Source organism: Heteronotia binoei, unplaced genomic scaffold (genome assembly GCF_032191835.1).
Source record: "Heteronotia binoei isolate CCM8104 ecotype False Entrance Well unplaced genomic scaffold, APGP_CSIRO_Hbin_v1 ptg001511l, whole genome shotgun sequence".
NCBI classification, from domain to species: domain Eukaryota; kingdom Metazoa; phylum Chordata; class Lepidosauria; order Squamata; family Gekkonidae; genus Heteronotia; species Heteronotia binoei.
The window spans coordinates 7355-19461 of NW_026800298.1; the positions used below are offsets into that span (position 1 = coordinate 7355).

The 12107-nt window shown below is 43.5% G+C and overlaps 1 protein-coding gene across 1 annotated transcript; it reads left to right on the plus strand.

The window, feature by feature from the left end:
- Positions 1–5455: 5455 nt before the first annotated feature.
- LOC132591082 (ATP synthase F(0) complex subunit C3, mitochondrial-like) lies at positions 5456–10462 on the plus strand. The gene is made up of 5 exons (XM_060263966.1): positions 5456–5555; positions 5685–5821; positions 7701–7778; positions 8449–8645; positions 10218–10462. The coding sequence occupies exons 2-5, from the start codon at positions 5780–5782 to the stop codon at positions 10330–10332; spliced, it is 432 nt and encodes a 143-aa protein (XP_060119949.1). The 5' UTR covers positions 5456–5555; positions 5685–5779; the 3' UTR covers positions 10333–10462.
- The last annotated feature ends 1645 nt before the right edge of the window (positions 10463–12107 follow it).

A 12107-nucleotide genomic window follows, 5' to 3' on the forward strand; every position in this document is an offset into this window, starting at 1 on the left:
AAGTCACCCTGAGGCAAGCAGGAGGCCCCAACGAAGGCCCAGTGTGCCAGGGCTTCAAAGGGCTGAGGCTGTCCTCCCCCAATAGTCTGGCTCATATTACTTAAGGTTTAGGAGAGAATGAAGTTGCACCCCTCCAACCTTTGACCTTTGTGGCAGTGGCTTATGCAGCCAAGTAGAAAACTCACCTGCCTCATTAAATAATAGCTACTAAGTTATGTAATGTCCTGACCTGGCCTGCATGGACCTGGTTAGTACCTGGATGACAGACCACCAAGGAACTCCAGAGCTGCTACACTGAGGCAGACAACGGCAAAGAAGGGGAGAGAAGGAGTAGAAAGAGAAGGAGAGTTGGTTTTATACAGGGCTTTTTTTGAGCAGGAACGCACAGAAACTCAGTTCCAGCTGGCTTGGCATCAGGGGGTGTGGCCTAATATACAAATAAGTCACTGCTGGGCTTTTTCTACAAAAAAGCCATGTGAAACAATGGTGATGTCAGGGGGGGTGTCCTAATATGCAAATAGTTCCTGCTCGGCTTTTTCTGCAAAAAAAGCCCTGGTTTTATACCCTGCTCTTCATTACCTGAGTCTCAGAGGAGCTTATAATCACCTTCCCTTGCGCTGCCCACAACCACCACCTTGTAAAGAAGGTGGGGCCGATAGAGTTCTGAAGAACTGAGATTGGCCCAAGGACACTCAGCAGCTGTCATGTAGAGGTGTGGGGAATCCATTCAATAGGATTTACACAAGTGTCAAGGAATATCACCAGTAATGGGAAATAACTAAGCAAAAATTACCAACTGAAAGCTGCATAAAAATTGTATTTAAAGTAAAGAGTGGGGACTCAAACCTGGTTCTCCAGATTAGAGTCCACTACTCTTAACCATGACACCACACTAACATTCAAATATATGTTGTTGCCACAAATTGGCTGGGATTTGACAGCACTTTCCAACACAAAGCTATATAGTATATTTGTTGTGTCAATATTTCATTTACTTACTTGAGTGCCAGTTTGGTGTAGTGGTTAAGTGCATGGACTTTTATCGGGGAGAACCGCATCTGATTCCCCACTCCTCCACATGCTCCTACTGAGTGACTCTGTATCAGTCATAACTCTCACAGAGCTGTCCTTGAAAGGGCAGCTTCTGGGAGAGCTCTCTCAGCCCCATCAACCTCACAGTGTGTCTGTTGTGCGGGAGAAAGGTAGAGGAGATTGTAAGCCACTCTGAGACTTTGAGATTCAGAGTGAAGGGTGGAGTATAAATCCAATATCATCACATTGTTCTTAAATAATTACCAGCACCATCCTAAGCAGAGCTACATCCACTGGACATATAGAGTCTAACTTTGCTTAGACTGGCACTGTAAGTTACCCACTGAAAGCACTGGGGTGTAGGAGAATGGCCCAAGACCATGTTTAGCCCCAGAGTTACCTCTTTGTGGTCCTGGAATCATGATCACAGGCACTATGGCACCATAGCTTGGGTCATTTTTTTAAAAAAAAAAATCCACCCATTTAGCACCCTCAAGGCACAGAAAATATTAAAATTAACCTTAAAAGGATATCTACGTGAAATTAAAACATGAACAGAAAAGAACACCAGACAAGATAAGTCCTCACACACTGGCAGAAGACAACTGTCAAGGTGTTCATGACCTGAACCCCATAGTCTTCAGGGCAATTGTACACAAGTAACCAGAATGTTGTTTATTGTAAAAGGATTTAGAAAATTAGAAAAACTTATTAAATACCCAATACTTTACTCTAAAATCAAGAAAACAAGAAAGACCAGCTCAACTGTCTAACAGTTTTTTAGTACTTGCATTAAACAGCACAAACCTTAAGTTCTAAATTCACAGGCAATATTCAGGAATTCTCTATTTTGCTAGCAATTGCAATTCAGGCAGGTCACAGTTTAGGCCTTCAGTCCATCAGGATCTCTGCTAGTTTTCTCCTCCTCTGGGCCCCAGAGTTACCTCAATTATATTATATAGCTGAATTATAGTTTTTGGCCCAATAACATCAGGTGAGGGTGACATCCAATCAGTACATGCTTTCCGAAAAAGCCTCTAGAATAGGGGTGGCCAACGGCAGCTCCAGATGTTTTTTGCCTACAACTCCTATCAGCCTCAGCTGATGGGAGTTGTAGGCAAAAACATCTGGAGAGCTACGGTTGGCCACCCCTGCTCTAGAAGATTACCTCATCACCCCTAGCTCTCCTCCACCCATCCAAAAAGCGGCAGTTTCTCATGAGAAACTAAGCATGCCACCTCCATCTCCAGCCTTGAAGATGATAAAAACGGTACAGGCCCAGAGACCAATTAGTAACACTCGTAGGCAATGTTCTTGCTAAACTGAGTTAGTGTGAGCAAAAACTCTTACTTTGTGAGCTACTGACATTAAAGTTGTGAATGATTTGGCTCTGGGGCCATCCTTCCTGAGATAAGACAAAAATGAGTGAGCCAGAGGTTAAAGCTGAGCTAGCTCACATTAACTCAGCTTAGAGGGAACACTGCCCATAGGATGAACTAGGCTTATTAACCCTTGAGAGATGCCTCACAACAACAATCAACACAGTTGTCATGATGTGCCGAACTGTGTTCTAGTGGTTTTCTCTGCATGTTTGTCCTGATGAGTGGGCACAGGGGCAAATAGAAGTGGTGCATTTTGGCACATCAAATGACTCTGTGAATATATGATTGACAAGGGGATGTCATTGGCATGTTGCTCTGTGAGGCCTTTCTCCGCTTGCTGAGAAAGTAGAGGATACTGACTAGGTCTGCCAGCATCTTGCCCATGGCATGCTGGCATAGTGGGGTTTAGGACTGGGGTCACATCACTCAAATAAAAGAAATTACAGTTTACATGGAAAACATTCAGGGATTAGCTACTTCTCCTGCAAGCGGACAGAAACGCTCTCACACAGTCACAACTGGCAGGAGTGGCAGCATGTTTGGATATTGAGATACATTTTATAATACTGGAAACACTGAACTCTTTAAGAACATGTTATTATTAAATACATTATAGCATATTTCCCCAAAATGAGAAAAACTGAGAAAGCGGCTGCCTATGGTCTTTTTCATGCTGTACATTTTGAATGTGAAAAACATGGCCTTCATTCTTAAAAATAAAATATTTCATAAAGGTTTCTTTTCAGTGTTTCCCCAAATTTCCCATTGAAAAAGTGCCATGAAAAAATTCTACCCCCTCGATTTTTTCTATTTTCCTGAGCTCTCACATCTTTACTCTTTAAGACTTTATAGATCAAAATTAGCACTTCTAATTGACACTGGGAACATAATAATATTCACTTTGATTGGCTGCCTACTGGTTGAATACATTTTAATCTTCCCATGTCAGCTGAAATACAGGCAAGAGAATTTTTGCTTCCAGGTTATCTTTAAAGGCAGCCCCAGGTAAAATACATCGCAGTAGTCAAGCTGGGAAGTTCCCCAGTACATGGATTCATATGGCAAAGTCTTGTCCATCCAGAAAGAGGTGGAGCCTATAATAATAGATTGAAATTATATGCTCCCTCATTTTCAACTTTCTCTTCAACAAGCAAAGCTGAATCTGGGAATACTTCTAGTCTGCTAAACTGAGAAGGCAGTAATATTTCCAGGACCCAAGAATTTTCCACATTCATCATCTTCAGGTTGTTTGGATTCAGTTTTTGTAGGTACACAAAGCATGGGTGTGATTAGACTACAACATGGCAGGCAAGGCTCAGGACAAATCTGAAAGAGCATAATTAAAACCAAGATAAGCAAATATCAGTATTAGTGTTATGTGTGAATACAAAAGAGAACGTGCATACATCTCTGTGTGTGTACATTTGTTTGTAAAAAAGAGGCCACATGTGCTAACTTTACAAATAAAACTGGGGATCATTACTAAAAACCTCTGCAAAAAATCATGTCTATACGGTACATGGATGGTACACATGTGCACTATAACATATACAAGTCTACGTTTGATTGCATTTAAAGATAATACAAAATGTGATTTTCCCCCCTTCTGGAAGGGGTGTTCCTGATTAAAAGGCTACGTCCAGGTGAAGTATACACCCAGGTACTTCTGTATAGCTATTCTGCTGCAAGGTGCATGCAAGATTGGAACTTTTGCCCAGCAAGACTCTTGTATCTGCTTATGTGACAGGCAGATCGTTCACAATGAAAGCTTTCATGACATTTCTGCTTGGTGAGGGGGTGGGATACAGAAAAATAAAGCTGCCCTGTTGAATGTCAGTTTTCTGTGCTAAGTAAACGTACACATGAACACATACAAAGCTGTCTTACACTGAATCAGACCACTGGTCCATTACAGTCAGTACTGCTCTCCAGCATTTCAACCAGGGGTCTTTCACATCACTTACTGCTTGGTTCTTTTAACGTAGGGGTGTCAAACATGCGGCCCGGGGGCTGAATCAGGCCCTCGGAGGGCTCCTATCAGGCCCCTAAGCAATTGGATGTCATCTGTTTCTTTCTCCCTCTCCCTTACTTCCTTCTGCATCATAGCTTGCTTTGCCAGGCTTGCTCAACAGCAGAAAAGCTACAGAGCAAAACCTCTATTTTCTCCATTGGCTGAGGCTTCTCCCTTGGGGAGGAAGGGGAGTGGAACAGCTTGCTTTGCCAGGTTCTCTCAATCGCACAGCAGAACTACTGACCCAAGCCTCTTTTCCTTTTATTGGCTGAGGCTCTCCCCATCCTGGTCCCCTGCGGAAGAAAGGAAAGAGCCAGAGCTTCCTTTGCCCAGTTCCCTGAATCCCATGGGAGAGATACAAAGAAAGCATCTTTAAGACAGAGTGCTAATGTTTTAAGCACATTTTATTTTAAGCTTTTACAAAAATCTTTGTGTTTGTCTATGTCCTTTATAAAGTTTATATCTCTGCTACCTGGCATTACATTTTATGACATATGGCCCGTCCATCCCTCGTAACAAATAAGTTTGACACCCCTGTTTTAACGAGAGATGTCAAGGACTGGACCTGGGACCTTCTGCATGCAAAGCAGAAGCTCTTCCCCTAAGCCACAGACCCTCCCGGGTGCATGGTCAAAAACAGCAACCAAAGAATCAGGGCTTTTTTTGTAGGAAAAAGTCCAGCAGGAACTCATTTGCATATTAGGCCACACCCTTTGATGGCACCATTGTTTCATATAGAGCTTTTTTCTGCAAAAAGCAGGAACTCAAACTTATTTGCATATTAGGCCACACCCCTGACACCAAGCCAGCCGGAACTGCGTTCCTACTCAAAAAAGCCCTGAAAAGAATTAATTGAAAAGTCATGCTTTTCAGAAACTGCATTCCAGAGCATAACGGCATTTAATAAGACCTTTCCCTTCAGCCTTTCTAAATCTTTCCCGGCGTCTCCTATCAGCTTGCTCTTGTCCTCTGTCCTGGTCTTACTAATAAAGTTGCTACAAAGTGACCTTGGGCAGGGTTTCTCCGCCCCCACCCTTCCCTCCTCCAGCATCCGGGCACTCGAAGGATAAAGTGTCGTCATTGCGCCTGCGCGAGGAGCCTGCAGTCCCTTCGACCTCTACCGCTGCCGGGTAAGTAGCAGGCCGAGGCGGGTTGGGGGGGCTGCCGTGCATCCGTCTCCATCGGCGCGCCTCTCGTTCCTCCCGCTGCCGGGAGCGGCGCCTTTCCATCGCATCGAGCTCTGCTTTGTCTCCCTGCAGCGAGCCAGGAGGCCCAACCCGCACCCGCAGAGCACCCGCGGCCGCCCCTTCAGCCGCCCGGCAGCAGCAAAGCAGAAGCCGCAACCCCACCGACCATGTTCGCCTGTGTCAAGCTCGCCGCCGGCTCGCCTGCATTGGTGAGTTGGGGGAGGAGGGCGCTGCTGTGGGGTACCAGCTCCCCATTTGCAATGTGGGGCAGCCGCTCCCCTCTTGCAATGAGGGGCGGAGGCGCCTCCTTCTCTGACTGCCTCCTTCCTCGTGCCCTGCTCTTGCTGTCAAGTCTCTTTCCCTTATGGCTTTGCTCGCTCGGGTTGCGCCTTTTCTTGGAGGCCTAGCGGTTCTGACTTTGCTGCAGGTCGTTTTTCCGCTCTACCGATTTGCTGTGTGCAGGGATCTCTTTGCTTTTCTCCCTAATTTGCTGCAAGCAAAGTCTTCCCCTCCCTTCCCACTTTAATTGAAATTAAATCAGATCTGCTGCCAAAGGGGGGGGGGACGTTGAGCTTCCTGCCACAGGAAGAAGCTCATGTGGAAAACTATGACCTTTGCAGCGCAGGCAATCCAAGGACACGAACAGGCCGCGGCTGAGCTGTGGCTCTCTGGCTCATTCATTTCATTGGGCCTTCGTTAGATCGCGCGGCTTGCGGCCTGGCTTTGAACTGTTGGAAGAGGCCGAGCCCGGAACGCTGTACTCTTTGGGGGAGGGTTTCCCTTGGGTGTGGGTGACTCAGGTTGCTCTGCCGGAGGTCTGAATTGCTTAAGTTTAAATTAGATAGTTCAGTTGCTAGTCGAGGATCCTGCTGTACTTTTCAGCAAAAGTCTTAGTATAACCTGAAGGTCATTGAGACTAGCTTTTTATGCAGTGGAAATGAGGCATCCTTTCTACTGTGACCGGTGCTCCCTCTAAGGTGAGTTAGTGTAACTCACAGTTTTTTAGGCTGCAGCTCATACTTTTTTTGTCTTAGCTCAGGAAGGATTTTCTGCTCTACCAAATTGCTGCGTGCAGGGAACTCTTTGCTTTTCTCCCTAATTTGCTGCAAGCAAAGTCTTCCCCTCCCTCCCCACTTTAATTGAAATTAAATCAGATCTGCTGCCAAAGTGGGGTGGGGGGCGGGGTTGAGCTTCCTGCCACAGGAAGAAGCTCATGTGGAAAACTATGACCAGAGCTCACAACTTCAATGCCAGTAGCTCAGGAGGTAGAATTTTTGCTCACAAGACTCCACAGCTTAGAGGGAGTATTGACAGGGACCCATAGTTCTCTGGCTGTTAACATGAAGTTCCCTCAGCAATGCATGTTTTCCAAAGTGTAAGTAAAGTACTAATGTATGGTATGGGCTAGTTTGTTGAAAATGTTAGAAAACAAATCAGGGTTATCCAGTAATCTGGTCTGGAAAACTCCTTTCCTGCTCCAATATGTAATCTTTGTTGGGGAACTAAAAAATGTCTATGTTTCTCAAGAGAGGGAACTATTTAAGTTTTCTAACACAAACCTGTGAAGATTGATGTCTCAGCTCCTTATTACACATCTCTTACGGGAAAGGAAAAACATAAGAGAATACTGTAATTCAGGGGTGGCAAACTCATGAGGGCCAGATCTGATATAAATCAGACCTTGTTGGGCCAGGCCATGTGTGCGCCTATTTAAGATTGGGTAGCAGAGAGATGAACTTTTTAAAGGACACAGACAAACACTACTAAAGATTTTTTTAAACTTAAACATGCTTTAAAACATTAGCACTTCTTGGTCTTAAAGGTGCTTTTTTTGTATCTCTCCCATGGGATCTGGAGAACTAGGCAAAGGAAGCTCTGGCTCCCCAGAGGACCAGGAGTGGGAGGAGCCTCAACCATTGGAGAGGATTTGAGGTTTTGCTCTGTAGAACCTGTGCGATTGATCAAGCCTTATACAATGATTGTAGTTTGTGGGTGGAATCTGTGTCCTGTTGCTCTATGGAATATATCACTGTTCATAGAAAACTGTATTAACTATGGTTATGTCTTGATATGCTTTCACTCCTTCAGATGCGTGCGGGGTCAAGAATCCTGTACAGACCAATTTCTGCCTCGGTGTTGTCTAGGCCAGAAATCAGGACTGGCGAGGTACCTTAAACAATTCTGTAGCTTCCAATCCTTAAACTGTCGTCTGAGCTTGTGTGTTTTTGTCTTAATTACGCAACAAAATATTGAATTCTCGCTCTGGTCCAGGCCTTATTTTAAAAAGCTAAATTTGGAGGGAACTGAACTGTCCGCATTTCACTTATTACAGTAAGGTGCCTAAAATTGGGAATTTGTAACTGATAATCAACTTGGTTATATTAATCCAGCTGTCTGATTCCTAGGTGGTGTTTTATTGCCATAGGATAAACCCCTAAGTTAATATGTCTCCAGGACACTTAGAAAGAAAGCTGTTTCTAAAAACCTCCTGAACACTAGAGGATTACAGTTTTCCAATTATAAATGCTATAGAAAAATTTGAAGACCATCATGAAGCAAGTAGCTTTTTCTTGGGAGCTGCTGGGCACCTAGGATGATGATAAAAGTTGTGAAGTTGTGATTGACTTATACTTCCTGTTCGTGTACTTGCTTTTGGACAGTTTTTCAAGATAGTAATACCTGAACGAAATTGGGATGGGAGGGAGTTCACGTCCTTTGTTATTGACAAACTGAGATGTCTTATTTCTTGTGGAATGCCTGTGACTTCTGTAATGCAACTGTTTAGCCTTCCAAGAACTGTGGGTGCTAACCTAAATTTTCTTCTCTTCTTTTGAAGGGCAACACGACTTTTCTCACTGGACCTCAGGATACCAGCAGCCAGTTAGCACTAAGGGAGTTTCAAACTAGTGCAGTCAGCAGGGACATAGACACGGCTGCCAAATTTATTGGTGCTGGTGCTGCCACAGTAGGAGTGGCTGGTTCTGGTGCTGGTATTGGAACAGTTTTTGGGAGTCTAATCATAGGCTATGCCAGGTAACTCATCCTAACTGTACTATTTGGAGAAATGGATGTTGCAGTTTACTGTGCTAGGTATTCAAGCACTGAATTGTTGGTGATGCCAGTAATCCACTATTACCCCATCACGGTTGCCTCTGCTGGCTGAAATAAGCTATGCAGAGCTATGGCACTTCCATGTGTCTCTTCTGTGTTAGCAGTAACAGATATTGGTGCTTTGGGATAGTATGGAAGAATGCAGGTATTGCTTTACCTGGGGATGATTCCCTTGTTCTGCTCCATTAAGCTTGGCAAATCTTAAACAGGTCTACACAGAAAGACATCCTGTTTTATTCTCTTGAGGCTTTCTACCTAGGAAAGTCTTTTTAGGATTGTATTGTGAATCCTTGATGGGTGTCAAAATTTTGAGTCTTGCATAAAGTAAATTATAGTAATCTGCTGCATGTATTAAGATCAAGATAATAGGGTTGGATCCATCCAGCTCTTTTGCTCAATCTCCTCCAATTACTCTTCTTATTACAGCTCCCCGTCCTTGTGGCTTTTGTCCATCTTGGTCCTATAAACCTCACCTTACCTTTTATGATGATCAGAAGTTTCCCTCCTCTTTTCACCAAGCAGAACAGTTGATTAGATCCAACCCATTGGCAGTACTGAACAATGTAAACTGCTTTGGGTCGCCATTGGGAGAAAAGGGGGTATAAATAAAGAATTTTTAAAATGTTTGCTCTATCCTGAAGAGTCTTTACAGTAGAAACTTTTCCAATCTTATATATGGAGAGAATTTTCAGATTTTGAGGGTTTCCTTTATACAATCAAGGAAAGCCTCTGTTTGAGAAGTTTCTCCATGCTTATGCAAACAGAAATAATCAATGAGTGTAACATATTTACTATATTTTGTTAGTGTCCATATTAGAAGAAAAGAGTCTGGAAAGCTTTAGAGGCATCAAAGGTAGTCAGAAGGCATCCTTCTCTGCTGCTTTTTCAGTCAGCAGAAAAGTTAGTTGGACCACTGTGTTTTGCCGTTCAAGCTTCTGATTTTTTTCATGGACATAAGAGTGACACATTTGAATCTGAAGCTGTAGACAAGTGCTGTGTCAGGAAATTGAGTAGGAACCACACAGTTCCAGTCCAGGGCGGTGGAGGGACCACAGGGAATGAAGCCACCCTGAGTACTTTGAGAGTAGAAGGGTGGGATGTAAATATAACTATAGCCACTAGCTTCTACTTACCAAATCTGGTTGGTTTAGAGTTTACCATTTTGTCTTGTGCTTCTTTGTATGCTGCCAAATGGAAGCGCTGAATAGCTACCATGTACTTGCCAGTGTGTTTCCCTCATTTTCGTAGGGAGCACCGAGTGTTGCAATCGTAATCTTGTTCAGACTTGTGTTAAATTATCACAGTTCTGGGATCAGCCCTGCATGTATTCTCTAATTAAGCTTGCGTATAATTGGTTTTGCTATATGGCTGAAGGTGACAAGCTTTTCGTTGTATAGTTAACTAAAATGTAAATGGATGCATCTGTCTAGAACTGAATTGCTTCCTTTCACTGTTTATACATTAAAATGGCTCCTACCTGATTTTCTGTTCTAGAAATCCTTCCCTGAAGCAGCAGTTATTCTCATATGCTATTTTGGGATTTGCCCTGTCTGAAGCTATGGGTCTCTTCTGTCTGATGGTGGCTTTCCTGATCCTGTTCGCCATGTGAAGAGAACTGCTGAACTCTGGCATTAGTGAACTACAAATGTGATTCTGTGTACTTGGGCTCGGAAATTGTTTATCATGGAAACGTATGCTACTTCCAAAGCAGTTTAATTAAAGATGGTAACGAGTTTAAACTCGGGCTGCGGCCTGTAATCTAATGTTGGCTTCTTTCTTTTCTCCCCCCCTCCTTTGAGCATGGATGGTCTGTCCAGATAATCCTGGTTGTGTTTAGCTTTGGGAAGCTTTAATACCTGGTTCGGGAAAACCCTCTGCTGGTAAATGTTAATGGAGCAGCATTGTAGATGTTGGCAGTTCACCCTGGGCATGTGGACTTTAGCTTAGTCATGCGTAGCCCTAAACTACACTGCCGCCCAGTGAGCCTGGCAGCCAAAGCTGTAAGTAATAGTCTTGACAATGGTTTTCTCAAGCCCCCCCCCCTTAACTCTGAATAACAGCCTATGTTGTGCTTCATCACAACTGTGAGTATAGAAGAGTTAAAATCTCTCTGCCTGCATATACCTAATTGGAACTGGGAGCCCCCAGGTTGCTTTGATTCTGCTCTTAAAGACAGACAAATCCTAAGTGGATTTAGGAAAGCTGCTTGAGTAATAACTAATCCTCCATTTACAACAAAAACTCAGCGCTATCCCTGTTTTACAAAGGGGTGGGAAGTGGCTTGACAGTTGGAAATAGCATTTGTGTAGCCTTATTGTAGTGGTACAATTTTCGACATGTAATAGTTCAGTGTTTCCTACAGTTACGGTGTTATCTCTTGAATGCTGCCTGCCTAACAATGGAAATGTTATACTTGATTTATATTCCAAATAATACTGCTGAATTTGTGTTTGACCAACATAAGCTTTAATGTGTTGGTTTAGCTTGTGTCTGAATACGGCGCAGCCAAGTTTGAGTCTAATGTTACAGTAAAGTCCACAAAAAAGCTTGAGATACTGCTATCTACAATGGTGAATCTGAAGGTAGTTTCGGATTTATTAATTTAAAGTAAGTATGGCTGGTATTGCTACCTGAACATCACAAATTTATCCTATTTGTTTCCATTTTTGCAGCAAGCCATTAAAAAGACTTGTGAATAGTACCACTGTCTCTTGATCAGTGTTCCCTCTAAGCTGAGTTAGCATGAGCTAGCTCACAGATTTTTAGCCTCCAGCTCACACATTGTTGTTTTAGCTCAGGAAGGATGAGCTAATTTATGGAGTAGCTCACAACTTTAATGCCAGTAGCTCACAAAGTAGAATTTTTGCTCACAAGACTCTGCAGCTTAGAGGGAATATTACTCTTGGTCCCAGTATGATGACCAAGACCTTTATAAGAAACATTGTACAAGAAAAACTACAATGCATGGAATGTTTATATCCTGGGTGAACCTCATCCAGCTGGATAGGATGTGAGGAACAGATGGGTCTGAATTCTAAAGCCGGACTTCTTCGGGTCAGAAATTAAATTCAGTGCCGGAGTCCATACAAGAGTAGTTCCTGGCTTTGTGTCTATAAAGGCTGGAGGGCAGAAGCCATAGCTATGCTGGGTGGAGTTCAGGAAGAAAATGTATAGTATCTGAAACTTCAAGGGCTTTTGGGTGTAATATATGGTGTGTCAGTGTGGAGTAGTGACTAGTTTGGCTAGGATGGGTGGTCAAACTGCTGCTCGGGAGCCACATGTGGCTCTTTTACACATATTGTGTGGCTCTTGAAGTCCCCACTGACTTGTTGGCTGACTAGGAGAAGGCATTTCTCACTTTAAATCACTTAGCCAAGCTAGCTG